This window comes from Pimephales promelas, chromosome 13, assembly GCF_988280905.1.
Source record: "Pimephales promelas chromosome 13, fPimPro1.hap1.1, whole genome shotgun sequence".
Classification (NCBI taxonomy): domain Eukaryota; kingdom Metazoa; phylum Chordata; class Actinopteri; order Cypriniformes; family Leuciscidae; genus Pimephales; species Pimephales promelas.
Genome location: NC_142781.1, coordinates 12976336 through 12998286, shown reverse-complemented (window position 1 = coordinate 12998286; position 21951 = coordinate 12976336). Strand labels below are relative to the sequence as shown.

General features: G+C 37.3%; 2 protein-coding genes across 2 annotated transcripts; both read right to left on the bottom strand.

Annotated features, from left to right (window-relative positions):
• Positions 1 to 2766: 2766 nt before the first annotated feature.
• Positions 2767 to 5577, bottom strand: LOC120494064 (alpha-1-antitrypsin homolog). The gene is made up of 5 exons (XM_039693159.2): positions 5491 to 5577; positions 3858 to 4542; positions 3476 to 3746; positions 3190 to 3337; positions 2767 to 3081 (listed from the first exon to the last, which is right to left on the bottom strand). The coding sequence occupies exons 1-5, from the start codon at positions 5491 to 5493 to the stop codon at positions 2893 to 2895; spliced, it is 1296 nt and encodes a 431-aa protein (XP_039549093.1). The 5' UTR covers positions 5494 to 5577; the 3' UTR covers positions 2767 to 2892.
• Positions 5578 to 12114: 6537 nt separating this feature from the next.
• On the bottom strand, positions 12115 to 21616 carry clmnb (calmin b). The gene is made up of 10 exons (XM_039692059.2): positions 20324 to 21616; positions 19836 to 19894; positions 19621 to 19716; positions 19424 to 19507; positions 17004 to 17096; positions 16675 to 16895; positions 15860 to 16053; positions 15158 to 15240; positions 12676 to 13649; positions 12115 to 12405 (listed from the first exon to the last, which is right to left on the bottom strand). The coding sequence occupies exons 1-10, from the start codon at positions 20388 to 20390 to the stop codon at positions 12276 to 12278; spliced, it is 2001 nt and encodes a 666-aa protein (XP_039547993.2). The 5' UTR covers positions 20391 to 21616; the 3' UTR covers positions 12115 to 12275.
• Positions 21617 to 21951: the final 335 nt, after the last annotated feature.

The following is a 21951-nucleotide window of genomic DNA, read 5'->3' as shown; positions in this document are numbered from 1 at the left end:
GTCCCATACATCATCACAGAGTACTGCAGGTGTGAAAGTTATCTGATGTTTTCAACTATTTTGCGTATGATCATGCTGCTGAACAAAGTCAGGATTTCATTTTCAACCATAGCTGAAGTATATACATCCTTTCTACCACCTATAAATCACTTGGTTAGAGAGGGGTCATCCTCTGATTTGTACTTCAGAACCTGTTCAAAATTTCCCTCACCCCATTCATGGTCCACCACATTCACATTTACCTTTTAGGTAAGCCCTGCCTAGCCATAATCTGCAAAACACCAATGATTTTGAGCACCAATGATTCTGATCGATCTTCATAGAAGCGCGTTGTCATGGCTGTCTCATCAGATTTCTCATGCACACTAAATCGCTCAAGGGCTTTTTTCCCATTTTTAAACCCAGGTGAAATGAATGCTGAATCAGCATTCCTCGGTAATAGGTGATGTTTCAGTGTTAAATGCTTTGGAGCAGTAAAAGTGCAATACAACCTCAACATCAGGACTCACGTGGAGCCATGGAAATTTCTGTTACCACTGAGTTTGAAAATTTAGAGTATATTTGGGGAAGAACTGTTTAGCAATTAATTTTGGATCTATTTGCTTGGCCTTACTGAACTGATGGTGAGTAACAGCCACGTCTGAGTTCTCTGCTCCTCTCTCTACTATTTCATCTTCATCCTTATCCTCTCTGACCTCTCCCTAACTCTGTTCTTCTTGTCTGCCTGCTTCTGGTCTGCCTGTTTCATGTCTGGCTGCCTTTTCCTCTTCATCTATGTCTTCTTTACACCTGGCCACATCCTCACATTCACCCTAATCAAAACGTTTGAAAAGAAATTGTGAATTTGATATAAACACTCCAGACACACACGTGCACCTGGGATGGAAATAAGCACCATCCATGACACAAACGCACACACGTGGCCTCTCTCCCTTCAAAGACCTCTTTCACAAACTGTAACATTCATTTCATTGCTCACCTGTGAACCTTCCTGTGATCTCTCTGAAACTGATGCCTCCAGCAACTTCCTCTCCTAAACAAGGGTGCAGTCTGGATACCATGGACCAAATTTTCGCCTCAGCGAGGGGACCAATCACAGAGCGGGGAGGGAGCTGCAAGACGATGACTACGTCTATGTGACACACTGAAGCAGTTTGATTATGGATCAAACATGGCAGCAGATACAAAGTTACCTTTCGATGCAGCCTTGGATATTGTTCTTAGTAGTTAGTTTAGAATGCAAATAAATCTCTGACCCATGGTCTTCTTCCTCGTCTAATTTCATTCACTCTACATACGTCATGTGGTATAATTAAAAACGATTGGCTATGAGCAATGTACAAGCACATTTGATAGACTTTCGGTGCATGCAAGGAACGGCTCTGGTAATTCGTAAACCACGCCTCAAATATTAGAAAATGAACATGTGCTTCCCAGACCACGTCTCAATGTCAATAAGACGTGGTCTGACGTTAGCCAGACTATACTACACTGGAATCCCAATATTGGATTTCATCTTTTTGTCAACTTGTTCTCTTTCAATTAGGACTGGTTTTATTTCTATTTGCATCTGATTAATCTTTGGCCTCATTTAACTGTGAGTGGGCATCTCATTTTTTTATAAAAAAAAAAAAAAAGCTTTATAAGGGTCAGTAGATTAACAGCAAATTTTTATTTTTGGGTGAACTCCATTTAATGTTAATCAAACGATCCCATCGCTCTTGACTGAATCATGTTTGCAACTTTAATGGGAATCAATATATACTTAATTTACACAGCGAAGAAGACTATGCAGTGTTTTTTTTTGGTACATTAGACTACTTTATACAATTTATGTGGTTACCTATTTCGCTTGGTAAGTTTTCTGGTATGTTTAATTTGTATTGTTGTTTTATTGTATTTTTCTTGTGTTTTGTGTGTGTGTGTGTAATTATCATGATATCATCATATATTATCATGGAATAAAATTACTCATATCGTGATATAAGATTTTGGTCATATTGCCCACCCCATATACTTACCACTCATTAGTCAGCCCTCAAAAAAAGTAACAACCAAATGGCCGCATCAGGCTTGAGCAGAAACACGTGAGGTACTGCCAGAGTCTTTGCAAGATTTATCTTGGATGAGTATCACTCTGATGTGATCTATTTTTTGACTGCATACTACACACAATAATGCTTTCGTTTCATTTTAATTTATTTGCACTCTTGATCTTGTAGAAGAGACCTTGTATGCCTGAGCCTGCTGTGTTGGATTTATGGAGGCCGAGGTATTGATTGGTCGAGGTATTGACTCACTGTACTCGAGCAGAAGCTTTATCAAAAGGTTAAAGGTCAGAGAGGTGAGGGGAATGAACCATAGGTTATCTCATCCTTCCCTCTGTTGTGCAACCCAAAACATGGCTTGCAATTACTACCACCACTGATACATTCAGCCAAATTTCCGTTGATGAGTTTGATTCTACTGTAAATCCATTTGTGTTAAATTACCTGATACATTACGTTAAACGTATGTAAAAAAATAAAAATAAATAAGTAAAAAATAAATAAATAAGACAATTTAATAAGCTCAAAGTTGCAGTTTTTACAGACAGCATTATGTTGAGACCAGTATTGGGAAATGCATGTATTATGGTTTTGGTTGCTCTTTATTTTAAAGTGCGTGCACTTTACAATGTACTTACCCATGAAAATACTGAGTACTGTAAGGTAACTACATTGGTTAAGGTTAGGTTTAGGGATATGTAAAGTACAATAAGTAGTATTTACATGCGAAACAGGAATTTATTCTGAAATAAAGATTACAATCAAATCAACATTTATTGGAGCTTACAATAAGATCTACATAAGATTACGCAGAGGGCTGGCAGGTTATGTGTGGAGTAGGATCTCACACAGTAGGATTGGTGATCTTGCCCATGAAGAGGATGCTCTTGGTGCTGTCCTCTACAATCAGAACCAGGAAAGGTCGATTGAGCACCACATTGTCTGGTAGGGACATGGGCATTATTTCTATTGTGGTTGCAGCTGCTGCCTCTGTGCCCTTCTCGTCCACGCTGATGACTGCCTGATGGAGAACCTGGAGATTGGGTTCAAAATGTGAACATAACTCTCAAGAGTTTTCAAATTCGTTAGGTCTATCAACCATTGGTGGTGCTTCAAAAGGTAAAAATAAGACCACACATACCCGCGACACCTTGACTTTGACTTCTTCTGTGATCCCGGAGAAATCTGCTGCGTCACCAAATGCGTCAGTTATCCCCATCTCCTTCAGAATGTCGTCCAGTTTGGAAGTTGCAGAGATGGAGAATTTGGGCATAAACAGGTCCACAGAACTGAAGGGCGTAAATGTAAAATCTGGTTTATCAGCTACTATGTCAAGTTCCCAAATATCGTGTGCAACTAAACAACCATCAAACTTCAGGTCAGAAGTCAACTAGTGCATGAATTTAAATCTGTATCGATGGTAGTACCTTCTGAAAAGTTTTTCATGCCAGTTCTTAATATGGTGTCTGCAGATGGATTCTTCAACCTCCTTCATCTTCCCTTCCTCAGGAAGAACGATCATCATGGAAGTGTTACCTTTGTAAGGCACCATCATGATCGTAGTTTGGTTGATAGGGTCTTGATAAATGTCATAGCGGCCGGTTCTTTTCATCATGTCAACTTGCACGGTGGTGTCCTTGTCCACTTTGAAGTCAGCTTTGTGGGTCAGTTTTGCATCAAATGGCTTGTCCCATTTGCCTATCAAGACAATTTGCAAGAACTTCAGGTCAGCATCAACCAAGACTTTTCAAAGATCAAATAAATGATTATTACAGGAATATCTCAGAACGAAAGAAGTTTATTTAGTACCTCTGAAGTACATATAGGTAATCAGCATCATCGCCAGATCAGAATCCAGACCCTTCACCATGTTGGTTATCTTGTCATTGGTTTTCTTGGCGATGAACTTGTTAATCTCCTCTTCAGCAATTTCAGGCTTGGAGAAGTCAACGCTAAAGGCTTCACTGCTGTAGTAGTGCTGAGCATCCTTCAGGAACTTGTCCACCACCTTGAAGCCTTCTCTGATGGCCACACCAGCTCCTGCCTCCAGCTGCATGGCGTCCTGGCTGTGGCCCAGCATGTGGAGCAAGTGCTCATAACCCTCGTCGACCTGCTCAGGCTTCAACCCACCATAACCCAGACTGCTGTATATCTGTGAATGAGTGCTGCCCTTGGCACCTAGAGCCATCATGCTCAAAGCCATTGAGATCCCGACCGGGGAGAAGAAAATGTTCTTGCCTTGGGCATCAGGATGGAATGCAAGTTTCTTGTAGAGAGAGAAGGCGAAGTCAGCGTTGTGGGGAGAAAGCAGGTGGCAGGCATCGCTGGACCCCTCGTGGCTGGGGTGGGGTTCATCCTTCCCATGATGGAGATGGTGGTGGTGATCGGGTGTGTGGCCCCCATGGTCGTGATCTTCGTGGGGTGCGGCCCAGGCCGTTACTACCAGCAGGGCAGCAATCGCACAGCAATAAATCTTTCCCCACATTTTATCCACCTGTTTTATGAGCAGAAGGCACAGCATTGTACAAACTTTGGGATTTTTACATTTCATCAGTGGTGGAGGAAGTACTGAATCCCAGTACTTAAGTAAAAGTACAAACATCCAGGTAAATATTTACTTTAGTAAAAGTAGAAGTAACACAATGACAACCATACTTAAATAAAAAGTACCTGATTTTAAATGTACTTTAAGTATTAAAAGTAAAAGTATTTGCATAACAATTTATTCTCTTAATGTCTATTGTCTAATGTTTTTAAAATATTTAATTCTAACTCATTCAACTTAATACTCCTATAATGATGTTCAATAATGGTGGAAAAAAAATGTTGTCACCATTTCTGAAACAAGCTTGCAATTAGGCAATATAGCTACACAGCATGCTTATCCTTATTATATGTTAATAACTATGTTTGGCAGTAAACGTGATTAATTTATGGTGTTATTCTGAACCTCTTGGCTTGCCATAATCCTAACCAAACGTATATTACACAAAGTGCGTTTCCTATGCACGTAAAAACAAATTTCGTGTATAAATTGCACGATAAACACACTGCATGCGAGACGCATTTAGTGTGACCGGGTTGATATATCTATGGCAACCAAACGTCACTGGTGAGACAAACGTGCAACGAACGGACGGTCAAATTAAGTTTTGGCAGGGGAAAAACTGATCAGAAAATGTAACAGAAGTTGTAGAAATGTAGTGGAGTAGAAAGTATAATACTTGCTGCAAAATGTAACGAAGTAAAAGTAAAAAGTATGCACTATTTATTTTACTTACGTGAAAGATACGTGAAAAATGTACTTAAGTAAAGTAACAAACTATTTGTACTTCGTTACATTCCACCACTGCATTTCATTTTATTTACGAAAATTCCAAAGAGTAGCTATTTAAAGTTCTGGTAAAATGGTAGCACTTTAAGCATAACAGTTGTAACTTACCATCAAAGTCCTCTTCACAGGAGACTGTTCAGATGGAGTGGACTCATTTTATAGTCCTTCAAGCATCAGCCGGGTCACATTTTCAAACATTAACCTGTTTCCACCCCCGTTCTGTGAACGCAATCACTCATGATTAGTTGTTGCTCTGTATTTAGTGATGCAACACAGTTTTAGACTTCTGTGTCAGGGGTTTTCAGTACCTACTTAAAATGTGTTGATTTAAAAATCAAGATTGCAAATTAAGATTGATATGACTGCCTTCCTCGCAAACTGTTAATCAAAAAGTATTCACGTCTTAAGATACTGTGATGGTCAATTGAAGCACAGCTCTAAAATTAGCTGTCCATAATGAGTAGTTTCTCTTATTTAAGTTTTAAACAAATTTAAATACCCAAATACGTTATTTACTGTTAACGCTCCAATTAAACATTTAATGTATTTGCATGTTTTGTTCATTTTGCGGAAAAAAAGGTTCCTATAATATGACTCAGTAATGTTTTATTCATGCATTGTTATTATAATTGTACACTCTTTTTATTGGACTTTCATCCACAATCAGTTCACTACATACAGAGCTTGCAGAGAGTGACACAATCAATCAACAGTGGGACAGTAGGACGGTGCTTAAAATGAATACACTCACAAGAGTCAACACCAGATCGTTCCCCTTTGAGGGCTGTGTACAATTGGCTGATTCACAACACCGTGCTTCTCGAGGTTTCTGAAGTATATGTTTTTTTTCCAAAGCAAACTTTGGAAGTCGGATCTCTGCAAACCTGTCAAAGGGGGAAAGAAAATCAATGTCTCAGACAGTGTGGAATGTCACTTTCTCTCCATTTTATTGGCATGTTTACAACCGTTGAATTCAGAATGAAGCTTCTTGAGCTTGTTGTTTACAGAGCTGCAATTGGCCACAAACAGAATGGCTGGCTTAAGACAGCTTCTTCTGAACTGGATCAGATTGAATAATTCAGTGTGGTCCAAAAGCCTGAGACTGGTGTGACAAAGGTTTTATTTTTATTTATTTATTTATTTATTTTTTGTCATTATAAATTTCATTATCATCCTTACACATTGAACGGGAGTCAAAAACAAGAATTTCTGCATTTCTTATTATTTGGCAGGGTTCTTATGTTCTTGTTCTCATAACTTTTCTTATGTGAAAATAACTCAAACACCGCAAACCATTTAATCGGCATTTGTCAATTAAACTTTGATCATTATAAAACAAGACAAAAATAATAATGAGCTTCTAAACACTCAGGCTACAAACTCCCAAACTAACTCTTTGATTTGAGAATGATCAAAAGATCACTTTGTGTTTCAATGGAAGCAAAGATTTGTGAGCAATTGACCCAATTGATGTGTTTCCAATTTCCTTGTTTAATCATTGACCTGAAAATAGAGATCATTCAATTTATATAATAACATTTATTTAATCTTTGATCTTCGCAACAGAAGTGAATCAATCAAAGCTAACTTTAACTGGACAATAGCTTTATCCTAATGCTGTTGTAAAGCCTAAACAATCTGTTACGTTTACTTCTATTATAACTGTAAAGCTGTTTTGAAACAATCCATACTTTTAAAGGAATAGTTCACTTTTAAATTAATTTTTGAAATGTTTTAGCTTACCTCAAGGGCATCCAAAATGTAGGTGGCTTTGTTTCCACAGTATTCAAAATTTTGATATTTTTAGGTCAAACCGTTCTTGTCTGTCAGTCATATAATGGAGGTTTATGGGGTCCACCCTGAGTCCACCTCAAAGAGCACAAAGAAGTCCAAATTAAGCATGATTTAATGACTCGTTGATGGCCTAAAACACGAAACAAGTGGTTTGTGTGAGAAAACGAACAGTATTTATATTTATATTTATAAGCGCCGGAAGTGATATCTTGCCTGGTTGTGTAAAAAAAAAAAAAAATCAACATTGTCTGTTGATACATCGAAATCATCTTCCATTGCAATTTCCTAAATATGTTTAGATCTTCACAGTGAAGGATAACACTTCTGAAATCTCTGTGTAAACAATGAGTGACGTACACGCCAGAGATCACTTTCGGTGCTTGGACGTGAAATACTTTTCGTTTTCTCACACAAACCGCTCGTTTCATGTCTTGGGCCATCAATGTGTACTTACGTTTACGAGTCATTAAATCATGTTCAATTTGGACTTCTCTGTGCATGCTCTTTGAGGAGGCCCCATAAACATCCATTATATGACTGACAGACACGAACGGTTTGACCTAAAAATATCAAAATTGAAAATACTGTGGAAACAAAGACAACTGCATCTTGGAGGTAAGCTAAAACATACCAAAAATTAATTTTAAAGTGAACTATCCCTTTAAAAGCGCTTTATGACCAGAAGGTGATTTGACTTGAATATAATGTAAATTTTGTCTTTCAATGTTATACCGGCAGTTGGCAAAGGAGCTTTTGTTGATTTGCTGCTACGAAATGGACTGAAGTGTTGTTGTCGTTTCTTTAATTTCCACATTATCACAAATAAATATGGGGAATGTAATGTTTATTGATGTAATACTTTATACATTCATTGTGTGGTGGTCTAAATACTTTGAATGCACTCTTTAACATTTTAAGAGTCTCTTGTTGTAAATTCTGACTATCATAATACTGAGTAAGACCTGTAAGTGTCGTCTTTAGGTTATGGATGACCAGGAATATGTGACCTCCATAGAGGCCTCTGTGAAGTTGAGAAGCCCATTCATCAAACCTTATTGAGATCAGGTCATGTGAGATTCTCCATATCTTCACAAGGGCAAAGGACAGTCCAACTGAGGAGAAGCAATGCTTTTCTCTCTGCCTTCCCCTGCTATAAGCAGCAAACAAACCAAAGACAAGGTTATTGTAGAGCACTAGGGCATCCATAGTAGCTTCCAATACAATTTAGCGCCTGCGTCTCTCAGGCTTGTCCAATTCCCCTGGAGAAGTGAGGATTAGCGGCTTTGCTACTATCAAAATATACAGTCCACATCTCTTGATAACTCAATGCTGCACGAAAACCACATCAGTTGGGGGTACGAGTAACTGTCCAAACTCCTCTTTGGATCGTTTTCCAAGGGAAATGTTGAAATATTGACATTGATTAGCGGCCCTGACCTTGACGGTAAACAAACACATTCTCAGAAGTTGTTGGCTCTCTGTAGAGAGGGCACAAATCTCATCCAGCCCACGCTTAGTCGTACATATTTCAACAGTTTGGCCTGTTCTGTCTCCAGATCCACACACACACATATTGCTGGGACGAACTGAAAATCACTTTATTGGTGCATTTAAACATTTGTTATAAATTCCAACATGTGTATACATCTGATAAAGTGTTAAATATTTCCACTACTGTTCTAATGAGAATATTAAAGTCGGCGTCTCCATTAAATTTAGCTTCAATGATGAAGCATTCAACTGTCAAATGATAGAATGAAGCTAAACAAACTGGCATTACTATCTTCAGTCACAACAATTAATTTTTTTATTATTATTTTATTCTTTAATGCTTTTCAATTTTGTGCAATTTTTTTAGATGTCAGATTAACATCCACATATTTATCAAAAAATGTCATGGAACCCATTTCACATAAACAAAAACAAAAGGAGAAAAAAAATATATATACAGTATTAACTCTTTCCCCACAATTGACATTTTGCTTTTTTTAATTTTTTTTTATCAAAGGCTGGCAACTTTAAAAACAAAATCTGCTGGGTAAAGATTTGAAAATAAATAACACTGAAACTTGCTGCTCATGTCACATGGAAAGACAGTTATGTAGATATTAAAGGTACAGCAGCAAAAAGGTCATATTTATAGTGCAGCAGGAGTTATTTTCTGCAATAATCCAAAAGGCAGTGGTAAAAATACTATTGGCTTTTTTGTTAAGGAAATCAATGTGATGCTAACTTCTGGGTTGGCCTACAAAATAACGCCACACCCTATTTGTAAAAGTCATACAAAGCTAAACTTTTTGTTGAAAGTTTAAACACTCTTTATGACCCTTAACATGCTCTTGTGATGTGATACTGAGGTAACGCTTTAGATTAAAGCCCGAAAAGTACTGTGTAACTTTCTGCAATTATAATATACCTATAAAGTACTTAAATGTAAGTATAAGGGGACAAAATATGTAAAGTTTTGGGAATAAAGGGGTAACAACCAGGAGAATAATTAACAAAATATACTCTAAGTAATTATAGAACTAAGGGGTACTTCACTATTATTCACTATTAATTCTACTTTTATGATACAACAATCTTACATTTGTCAAACTCAAACTTCATACTTTTTTGTAATAATTGTGTACTAGTACTTACTGTATATGACAGGGTACATCTACGCATTTATATATATGTAGTTTATTTTTGATAGCAATAGTGCAGATGTTTATGTTTGGGCTAACATGTTTCAAGGCAAGAAAAGCTAAGACTATTGTAATTTTTTAAAAAATATACTGGGAAATATGGTTTCATGTGGTTACAGAGAAAGTGGTGGTTGTCCTAAGATTGTGTAACTATTTTTATTGTACTTACCCAGTAACTACATGGTACAAGAACAAACACCACTTTAATTTACAGCCCGCAATGTCACACCAAGAATGGGGTAACAACAAGCACCATTACATGAAACAAAAGCATCGTTCCCCAATATTTAATCAAAACTTGCAATAGTTTTTGTTTTCAGTGCACTTTTGTTAAAAAGATTACTTTTTTTTACTAAATGCATATATATATATATATATATATTAGGGGTGGCACGGTTCACAAAACCCGCGGTTCGGTTTGTATCACGGTTTTAGGGTCACGGTTTTCGGTTCTGTACGGTTCTTGTTATTTTTTCTTTTAATCTTTAACACTCCAGAAATGTACTTCAGCATGTGATATATAGCTTAATTATCCACACTTTAGGATACAGTATTAAAAAGATATATTATATTCATGCAATCATGCACAAACTGAATTTGACTCTTTGACTTTAAGCACATTTTGGGACTATCTCAGAGGAAAGGTGAGATTTAGATACAGCAAGAGAGAAGAAATTGACATGCTTTTTGTTTATTTGGCAAAAAAAGGAGAATGTGTATCACTATCATACAAGAACTTGTGCATTTTTATCACATAAATCTTATTTACACAAAGAAATTAACTTTCATGTATCAACTGCTAACTTTTGTAGCTCTTACCAAAATTCTATCTTTTAAAAGAAAAAGAGAGGAACTCTTAAAACACTGTCTTTTAAATGTCAATATACATGAAACCTCATTGCCTATAGATAATTAAGCTATAGCAATAGCAAAGGCCATAAACATAAAGTGAAATTGAAATTCAACCTCAACACAAAAACAGTATCAACAATGCTTCTATTCCCAAAATGTGAGGGTACTTTTTTCCACTTAAAATTAAAGTGCAGGGTTTGGAAACGTATGACTGAAGCTCTTATCTATACATAAAGTGCCACTGTAGTTAAATTAAAATATCATAACATGAAATCCAAAATGTTCCCACACATCGGACTTATACCATAGACTTATACGACGCTGGCGCATCCTCCAACTCCCTCATTTCTCCCACTTGCCATTTCTCCGCGTGCCATGACCTGCAGCGCTCCATACTCCACTTTTACTGGCTAGTTCATTAACTTGAACCGGCGCTGCACGATCGGTAACGCATCAAATACCGCGAAAGTGATGAATGCATACGGAGCCGACTCACGCTAGATTGATGTTATTCACCGATCGCTCTGTGCAGCGCCGGTCCAAGTCGAACAAGTTTATGTCGCGCGAAAAGAAAACACACGTCACATACGGGCACGAGGTTACATTGCGCATGCGTCGAACCGTGAGACGCACACGCGCTCCGAACCGAGACAAGCGAACCGAACGGTTCGGGTGTTTTTTCATGTACCGTGCCACCCCTAATATATATATATATATGTACCCTGTAATTAAAAAAATAATAATGTCTAAACATATACTGGTTCACCATTGTTTCAAAAAGGTATGTTCTTGCTAAATTGCTCCCAAAAGTAAGAATGTAATGTAGAACTAAAGTACCCCTTAGTTCTATACTTAAAATAATACTCACAATATAAATATATATTTTTTAATTCTCCTGGTTGTTACTCCTTTATTCCCAACGCATTCTCACCCCAAGGCGTCACCTTTGACCATGCTTCAATATTTGACGTTTTAGGCGCCCTTTAGCGTCACTTACATGACGCGATCCTACGGCGTCATCTAACTGACGCTAAAGGAAAGCGTCGGTTAGAGGACGCGGTTAGGTTTAGGTGTGGGGTGGGGGTAGGGTACACGCGATCCTAGGGCGTCATCTAACTGACGCTAAAGGGCGCCTAAAGCGTCAGATATTGAAGCATGTCCAAATGCTTCCCAAGGCGTCAGTTAGGTGACGCCTTGGGGGTGAGAATGGGCTGTTATTCCCCAAACTTAAAATATTGGTCCCTTATACTTATATTGTGAGTACGCAATAGGTACGCTATAATTACCGAAGGTTACGCTGTAAAATCGCTTTAATTACGCAATAGTTTCCAGGCTGTAATCTAAAGCGTTACCGATACGTCGATACTGACAATTCACATAGTCTGTAACTCTGTAAATCCTGTATGCGATCTAAACCCACTTTATTTAGAGGACAAGTTTCAGCGCTTATCGACTTACAAACAGTGAGAAGCAGATGAACTGAGTTTGCGTCTGAGTTTGGACGCACAGTATTGCACTTTGTTCAACAATCCTTATATGTATATTACTTTAGCATTGCTAGTTTTTACTTAATCGACTGAAGAAGTCCAGGTGAGGATATATAAGGCAGCAGTAGGCGATCACCCAGAGGAACAGAAGCACATGTAGCTCTTCCAACTCATAACTAGTTTGGTCACGACCCCCGTTCCTAAAACACAGAAACGGGAGGTTATTGGTTATTTTCAAAGCTAACAGGCTCATTGGAAAAACGTACCTGTGGTAACATTTCTGCAGAATGATATAACGCTAACTGAGTGCCATTAAAAACATGTTCAGTTTTTTTTTTTTTTATGTAAATCTGCAGTGAATGGTTTGTATAGGTACGTTTTTGCAAAAATGTATAGGTAGAGGCACGCATTTCCAATGAGCGGGTGATCAAATGTATGTAAAAATATATATATAAAATAATAATCCTAACCTCAAATGTGCAACTGCAGTTTCTTCGGTTATTCTTTTATCTAAAAACCTGTTTCGCTCATATTGGTCATTTTCTGATAGACTCTCGTTTAATTCGCAAAGGAAAAGGCCCTCTGTAGTTTTCTCCTTATTAAGATCATTGTCCACTTGCACATGATCAACACCATCACTGCAAGTCAGAGTAAATCCGTCCAAGTAAATACTCTCCTTCATTTTGAATGAACAGTCCAAGTCCAAACGTTCATCAGCAGATGATCTGGCAGTCTTGTCAGTGTTGTCTATACCAGTTTGATTCATCGACAGAGAGTCACGATCCCTTTGGGACACATTGACGTCCTTGACCTGTCTCAGTTTGCTTTCATCTGTACCTTTGCTATCACATGACATCAGTACATCCGTGGGTTTTAATTTACTCTGTGCATCACAAAAATGACTTTCACTTCCTTGAGATTCAAGTGTACTGCCAACATTTATATCAAACTCTGTTTCCTTAGCATCCATTTCTGTAATTAATTCAAAGTCGACATTTGACCCTATCCCAGCTCCTTTATTGTCCAGCTCTAAGATGTAGCTATATGCGTCCTCCTCGTCTGAGTCCAGCATAACCTCAGAACTGTTCCCATCATCCTCCAGGTTTACCATCAAGCCTTTTTTCCATGCTATGGAGTCACAACACTGCCCTCCAGTGGAGTCTGCGGATTGCCCAGTTGACCAGCTGGAACTCTTCATGGTGAGCAAATGTTGAGGTATAGCATCTAACCCCACAGGGTTGTCTGAAGGACAGATAGGAAGCGACTCTGAGCCGAGCTCTTGATCTTGTCCTTCTTGGCAGGTCTCTGAAGGGTTATGAAGGCATCTCAAAGATTCAGCGGAGACATTAGATTGTGACACACAGCTAACCGAATCAATCCAAGGTCTGTCCCATCTTTCAATGGAGTTTGGCGTGCCTCTAGAGGAATCTGTTGACGCACTGTCCTGCGAATCAGTGAATGCGATGCGATTAGCAATATATCGTTCTCTAATTGAACTGTTTAGTTTATTTTAGTTGAATTGAGGAATAAACGTCACAATATTCAAATACAATGTTCTATGGTGGTACATTAGCTTAATTGTGTATGTATTTTCCACCTTATAGTACAAAAAGTGTATAAAAATGCATAATTGGAAGTGGAACATACCGGAGGCTTTATATCTCACAAGTGTACATTTTTCTCATTATTAGAAATATAGTCTCTTTATATTGTCACATTGCATATGAATGCAACTTTATATCTCTTTTAAACTTATACCTTATACTCTGAAGTGAGCTTCCATACTTACAAAAAAATAATAATTATAATAATTTGATTGTAATTTTAAGCCTTGACTCAAGATCTGTTGACACTAGCCTTTGGCAACTAAATGATGCAAAATTTAAAAACCTCTACAAAAAAATTATTGAAATCAAAATCATTCAGGGCTTAAACCCCCCAAAAAATAAACAAAAGACCACAACCTGGCCTCTGAAATACCAGTAGGATCCATTAATAGTAAATATTTAAACATTTTGGAGTTGAATCCATGCAGGTCATGGATGCATTATATATATATATATATATATATATATATATATATATATACAGTATACATTGTACATTTGAAAAAGTCTGGCTCTTCCTCTTCAGCATCATTCTGCCGAGGTGAAACTATCCCGTTACCACCTTCAATTTTGATACTCGTGGCAGCTCATTTATCAATTTTTGGCAAATTTTCGAGGGCAAAATGAATGTACACAAGAATGTACAGAGTTGATCAAGAAATTCCAATATTAACCAACTGCAGAACCGCAGAACCATTCGTCATAGCAGTGTGAGATAAATGTGACTGATAATTGTGTCAAAGACACTTGATCATGTAGGTCTATTGTTGTTTTACAGTTGGATTGTTGAACTTTGTTAGATTACATCATGGTTTGTGATTAAAGTTGTTGTTGGCATAGTATCATACAGCATTTGTTAAATTTTCTGACCATGAGAACTGAAATATATATTTCTCATATATATAGGAGCACACAAAGATCTTTTGATATTTCAGAGGACAAAAACTAAATGGATAAATTATCATTTTAACTTTTGAAAAAACTATTAACATTTGTTAATAGTGATATTGTCTTTTGTTAATAGGACAATTCATAATTCTTATCTTTTATAGCCTACTATTTAATTAAATATGTCTTTTCAATTAAATCGTTTAAAAAAGTCTTTATAATAACATTGTTTTAAACTTTAAAACCTTGCCGCGCCCACTTCCGGCATCAGGCTGTTAGGCTGGCGCTGTCGTCCTCACACTGCAATGACGTTCTGCGGTTCTGCAGTTAGACCTATCTCAGAAATTCTGCAAGAATGTTACCATTCCAGATAAACAAGTCTTAGTTAGCTTTACCTGTGACTTTAAATGACCGGCCTTATTACGCAATCATTTATATGAAAGATAAACATCCTCACCTCACCAATGCTTGGGCAAAATTCAAGAAACTGGGCAACATAGGTGATGACGGACTGCTCATCTGGTGAATACACTGCAATATCTAGTGCCAAAAAAAAAAAAGGTCAGGACAAATAACCAAACACACCTGCTAGCAGTCTGGTTGCTTGAACATGAATCCCACTCAAAAATAAATTCTGCTTATTTGCTATCCAGTCACAAAAGAAACAACACTTTGCTATCCTATATTTACAGGCGATATTTACTGTAGTAGCTCTGCAATAAAAATCTAGAACTGTTTTTACAACATATTTATTTCTGAAGAGCGAAAGCAGGTCTTGCAGAAATTGAGCATGTTCCCCTAAAAGGCACAAACAATACACAGCTATTCTTCAAGTAAAGGAAAGCGGATAGTGTGCGTGGACCAGGCAAACCCTACGTTATGGAGACAAAATGGCAATTATGTCCCCATAAAGATGTGAATATCTTAAATCCTTGTCCTTGTGGGGATATTTTTTGGTCCCAATTAGGAAAATAGATAATAAAAGTAATGTTTTTTTGTTTTTTTTTTAATGTGGAAAGTTTTATGTGATGAGTATGTTTAGGGGGAGTGTTAGTGTAAGGGGAGAGAATACAGTTTGTAAAGGATAATAATCATTATGTCAGTGGAATGTCCCCAAAAAAACATGAAAAGCCAACATGAATACGTGTGTGTGTGTTACCATCTGGATCCAGCAGTGGAGGAATCCCCAGCCACTTATATGCTGCTGTGAAGGCTGTCTCCATGTTTAGACGGGGCTCAGAGGACAAAGCTTTCCTCATGTCCACAAATTCAGGACAGAAGAATTTAACCAGTGCCAAAAAAGCCATTCCGCTCCTCCAGCTGTTACCAAAATCATGAATTTCTACCCCATATCTGAAGGAAAAGATTGAAACAGCATTTTCTAAGATTGAATCAATTATGGAACTCCATCCAATTAATAATAAAATCAATGTTGTTCCAAAGCTGTCTTTCTTCTGAGTAAGTTAATGTTCTTTTTTCATCCAATTAAACTTGATGTGGACGAAATAGATGCAAAAGCACCATGACAGCGGTCAATACTCCAAAGTCATCTTGTAGTATAGAGAGAGACACAGACTAAAATTCAATTTATATTTACTGAACATAAGATCCACACACCCTACTTGGTGTGTTCATAAGAGTTCAAGAAAAAAGTAGCGATGCTTCATTTGGAGCAATTTGTTCTTTTGAGTAATTTTACTGCGTCACAAAACCACTCTGAATGAGTTGTTTACGAAGTTCAACATGGTCCTCAGTGACAGCTCACTGGAGAAGGAGATAACGGATATAGCGATCAAAACAATGTTTTTGTAGTGTTTTGCATTTTGGTGAAGATTGAAAGCGTCAGTTTCCATTTCAACTTCGAGGAAAATGTTTGGAACTACATGAAGGTGAGTATGACGAATGATGGCAAATATACAATATATCAAGAAACACATTTGTCTTTATTGTGGCTGAGTAAATTAAGTGACTTACTTTGCTGTGCAGTTTTGCACCCAGCTAAGCAGAGTCTTTATGGCTGTACCGCGGTACTTGAGATTTTGCAAAGACCTTTTGCCTTTTGAGGGTAGAGTGCCGAATATGTCATCTCCAGGTGATGCTGGAGAACTACGGCCTGAAGAATCACTGCCACAAGGTAATGACAGCAGACTGAAGGTGGAAGGGGATTTCTCTAGGTGTCCTGTAACCTGTTTAATCTTTGAATGGTCAAATAATTCAGCCACAGTTAGTCAGTCGATCAAACACTCACTCACAAGAACAATGACACTCTTTCATTACCGTTACACAATGTTAGTGTGATTTACCTGATAGTATACAATGATGTTCCAGATTAGCCTGAGAACAACTGAAGGATTGCCATCAGCAATATCATTAGCGTCAATATTTATAAGACTCACCTGTGGAAATAATATAAATTATAACATTGGAAGGAAAAATATATATTGATGGCTGTGTTTTATTAATTAGTTCCCTCATTAAATCATTGTCACATACTAATTTCCCTTGTTGGCAACACTTAAGAATACGGTTCCTTCGTTAATGAATAACTACACAAGAACCAATGAGTAACACAATATTAATAATCTAGTAAGTATTAACAAGAAACTCTGATTAACAAACTAGTAAGTAATAGCGCACAGATTAAAGTAGTTCAACCGTATCAATAACTACTATTTTTTAATGCTTCCCAGAGAACTACAAGTTTAACAGTTTAGTATTATTAACTAAAAATAAACACTGATTAATGAATTAGTAAGTAATAGCGCACAAATGAAAGTGTTATTTCACTATTAACTAATCAATAACTCTTTTTTTATGCTTCCCAGAGAACTACTGAGGAAATTGAATAATTCATGCAAAACTAATCAATAACCAATGCAGGACAAATGACTAGCACTACATTAACATTTTAACTGCTGCTGTAAATGAATAAGGGTTGTTTACATTCTCAATATTTAATAGCATAGCAGACTTATGATTTGGGAAAGCTGTTAATAATTGGCATATGCCGTCTATTTATAAACTGAATAATTTTAAAGAAATGAACTTTTTAATGCAGTTGTCGGGACCTTACTTGTCCTGTACTTCCCGGCATTCCTCTGGACTGACATTGAATTATTAGAGTCATGGTGAGTACCGACACATATTGAGTCATCAGCCACCCAAATACCTTATACAGTGATTTTATGATTTAACCTACCTCCCCCAAAAATATGTTTTTTATGTATACATCTCCAAGCTCACATATATACAGTATATGTGTGTGTTTGCATATCCTGTGAGTTATTAGAAGATTCCACACTTTATTGGCTTTTCATTATAACTACTGTAAGAATCATGATAACAAACCCAAGTGTTACTACATACTTCTATGGGAATAGAGTGAGGAAGTTATGTCACTTTGTAGGCCAAAACGCTGAAGTGAGTTAGCATTTTAGCAGTCCCGGTTCCCTCGCTCTAAAGTCTATGGGATTTTTGAATGGGTTTTTGCTAAATCGCCTGAAATAAGGTCTGTGTAACACAGTCTCATCCCAAAAAGTCATATAACTGACGTTTTGGGACGTATTTTGACCATACGTCAATGTCCGCCTTTTTAGGGCCCCCTTAAACGTCGGTAGATGGCGATCCCGGGCCGTCATACAACTGACACTTTACCTTTAACGTCAGTTAGGTGACGAGTTAGGTTTAGGGTTAGGTTTAGGTATGGGGTAGAGTTAGGATCCCATAACCTCATCTACCGACGTTTAAGGGGGCCCTAAAAAGGCGAATATTGACGTATGGTCAAAAGACGTCCCAAAACGTCAGTTATATGACGTCTTCGGATGAGACCGGGTTGGTCTGTGCTGAACAAAGCCTCTAAATATTTTCACGTTTTTTATCTATGACATAAAACACACCAGTTATAACCTGCTTGTGCTTTTTTAAACGTTATATAGGCTTAAAATGTATACATTTTGGATTAACTTGTAAAGATTATCTTGATAGACAAAACGTGTAAGGGTCACGACTCTTTGTTGAACACAAATCTTATTTTTTTGCGATTTTCCAAAAGTCTATGGGGAAAAAGCATAGCTTTTGGATCGAGGGAACCCATGCGCCGCTAGCTTCTGAAATGTTCTACAAAGTGATGTCATCACTTCGGCACTCTATTACTTATTATTTGAATCCGTATTCTAAAGTGAAGATCATGGGAACCAACTAGTAATGACTCAAGTGTCATCACATACTTCTAAAAAGTTCCCCAAAAATCTTTTGTGTTTGGTTGCACAAATCATGATGTAGTTATTGATTAATTAATAGTTAAATACTTTATTATGTGCACTATTACTTACTAGTTCGTTAATCAGAGTTTCTTGTTAGTTAATAATAGTAGATTGTTAATATTGTGTTACTCATTGGTTCACTGGTAGTTATTCATCAACAAAGTAACCGTATTCTAAAGTGTTACCCCCTTGTTTCATTTTGTACAAAATGGCCACAATATATATATATATATATATATAGTCAGAATTTACTCACCTTCAAGCTGTATGAGTTTATTTATTTCTATTTTTTTCCTACTATGGAATTAAATGGCAACCCTCAACTTGAAGGTGAGTAAATTATGACAAAATTTTCATTTTTGAGTGAACTACCCATTTACTTTGACCATATTTCCCACCCACCATGTATGTACAGGGATTCACTTTAAGACATGGGGAAAAATAAATAAATTAGGACTTACATTTCTGTCCTCGAGGAAATTCAAGACCTTCACAATATTGTTCAGTCTGAAGATGTGATGCTGGAATGGCCTGAATCGATCAAGCTAAAGCACATGAAAAATGCTTCGTATGTGTTTAGGAAAGCCGCATTTATGTACGACAGATTTATATAGATCAAACTTTGTATATTTCAGTAAAATATGTGATGATGACAAACCATATTACAGCCTGACAGTTCCTCCAGAAGAGCCATGAGAACCTTTCCATCTTGAACATCAGTGAATAAGTTATTGACCTGTAAAGGTGGGTCACACTACAGCACAAAAGGGAACTTAAATGAAGTAGACATGGCAGTTAATGACTACTTTTAAATGTATATGCTAATTTCTCATTATTAATAAACTGGCATTTAGTAATAAAAACAATTCTCACTCTCTTCAAATGCATGTTTATCCACTTGGTGAAGGTTCTCTGTTGGACTGCCTGCTTCTCTGTCAACAAAGCAATCTAACTCAGGCTTTTTCTCAGAGCACGTGAACAACTTTTCGAGTCAACATTTGTGCATGCAGTCATTTCAGAACATTGTAACAGGTTTAGAGCGGGTGAGAACAGGTACAAGCAGGTTCGCTTTCATTTAAGAGACATGCACTGAGTGAAATGAAACGAGGAAGTTTGCCTTAAAAAAAGTTCCATTTTATTTTCAGACTGCTGTTTTATGTCCATTTCAGTCAAATTGAGTTTGTAATTTAATATAAAATAAGAACAAATACAAAAAAAGAACAGAACAGGAAAATATAATATATATTATGATACAATGGAGCAAACTTGCCATTAAAAACATTGCGTAATCATACAAATATCAATCATTCTAAGAACTTTACCTTTAAATGATATATGTACACCGTTATGGGTTATATTACCTTGGGCTCTTTTCGCGCACTTCTTGTCTTTTACACGTCCATCTCTCTTACTCGATGTTAAGGACATCCTGAACAGGACCACAAAAACTTCTCAAAGTCAGGAATATGCTCCAAGCATAGCTGCAGTGACGCTACAGGAGAGCATTTGAGGAAATCCAGTCGTCGGGTTTGAGAAGAGCGTCAAATCCTGCCAGCACACGCCCGTCTCCTCCATACACCTGTGGCAGCTCCTGCAAATCCTTTACCGCCTCAAGCCAATATAATACTCATTCATAGTCATGTTATGTGTTGAGATTTCACCTTCACTTTTAACAAATAATGTGGATACTTGAATGGATGGTTTGTTCATAGTATAACTATCATTTGGGGGTTCAAGTTTCTTTTCTTTTTTGTAAAATAATTTTTTAATACTTGATGATAATCCTCATCATCAAAGGATATTTGAACAAAAAAAAAAACGGAAAAGTTAAGCATTTTGGCTCTTTGTTTACACGTTTTGGGGACCTGTAAATGCAAACTTTTGAAAACGGGTTTTGAAAACTATACCGTTCTCGTCCATAGACAGTATGAGAAGTGAACAGAGCGATCTCATTGGAACTCCATTGAGACGATTGAAGCCCGTTTTTGGCGATTTTTTTAGCACTTCTGTCCCTGACGCGCAGACTCAAACAAAACTTGACGACGTAGATGTGACGAGAGCAACCCGTCTGTCTTCCATAGTACTACTTCTATTCTACTAGTGGCTGTGGCATGAGAAATCTGAATCATTCCCTTCCAAATCTCACAGAGGCAGAGAGTGTGAGTAGGAGCAGGAGAAACTTTTGCTAGGTATTCTGATGAATTATTTTGTCATTTTACCTCCACGTTTCCCCGATTGCGCGCGAGCTTCTTCTCCTGTCCATACGGTAATCTCTCCACTGTGCGACAGAGAGTCGCATGGGTATGACACAATCGTTAGCCTACTTTTACAAAAAACTGCTTCTACGGGGCCATAACATAAGCTACAAGGTAATGGAGCATTTTGTACATTGTCGTGTTTCTTTAGAAATAAATAAAGGACAAATTGGGTCTTCAAACGCCTCAGATGTAAAGTTATTCGCTGTCAAAGTGACGCCAAAATGAATGGGAGTCAATGGAAATGCTGATGCAAGTGAAGTTCTGCGACAAGATGGCAGCTCCCGCAAAGGCTTCAACTTCCGGTTGATGTATTACCCCCTTGTTCTCGTCCCCATGTAAACTACAAAAATTTGTGAAAACAGTGATGTCATGCGCATGCATGTTCAGTCGCCAACTACTGGCCTGGCATGAATAATACAGCGTCAAATTTTTTTATTTATTTTTTTCGCGGATCCATGTGAGCAGGATCGCTTTGATAAATGTTGTCATCTGGCAAAAAAAAAAAAAAAAAAACATCATGCAATTAAATATGTCTGGATGTACCAAAACATGACGCGCACTACGGAAGAGGATTAGGGTCAACCAATAATAATAAAAAATAAATAAAACCATCTCGTGATTAAAGTCATTATAATACGAGATTAAACTTGTTAAATTTCGAGAAAAAAGTCGAAATGCAATCTTGAGAATAAAAGTATTTAATAACGAGATTAAAGTCATTATAATGCGAG

What these genes read in the sequence shown, in the direction of transcription:
- LOC120494064 (XM_039693159.2), bottom strand. An exon ending in TACCTATATGTACTTCAGAG is followed by an intron (nt 3,747 to 3,857) that starts GTACTAAATAAA and finishes TTGTCTTGATAG; the next exon opens with GCAAATGGGACAAGCCATTT. An exon ending in CATGAAAAACTTTTCAGAAG is followed by an intron (nt 3,338 to 3,475) that starts GTACTACCATCG and finishes TACGCCCTTCAG; the next exon opens with TTCTGTGGACCTGTTTATGC.
- clmnb (XM_039692059.2), bottom strand. Translation starts at nt 20,390, where the DNA reads ATGTCCTTAACATCGAGTAAGAGAGATGGACGTGTAAAAGACAAGAAG. An exon ending in GTGCAAAACTGCACAGCAAA is followed by an intron (nt 16,054 to 16,674) that starts GTAAGTCACTTA and finishes CTTTTCCTTCAG; the next exon opens with ATATGGGGTAGAAATTCATG. An exon ending in TTTGCCCAAGCATTGGTGAG is followed by an intron (nt 13,650 to 15,157) that starts GTGAGGATGTTT and finishes ACTGATTCGCAG; the next exon opens with GACAGTGCGTCAACAGATTC.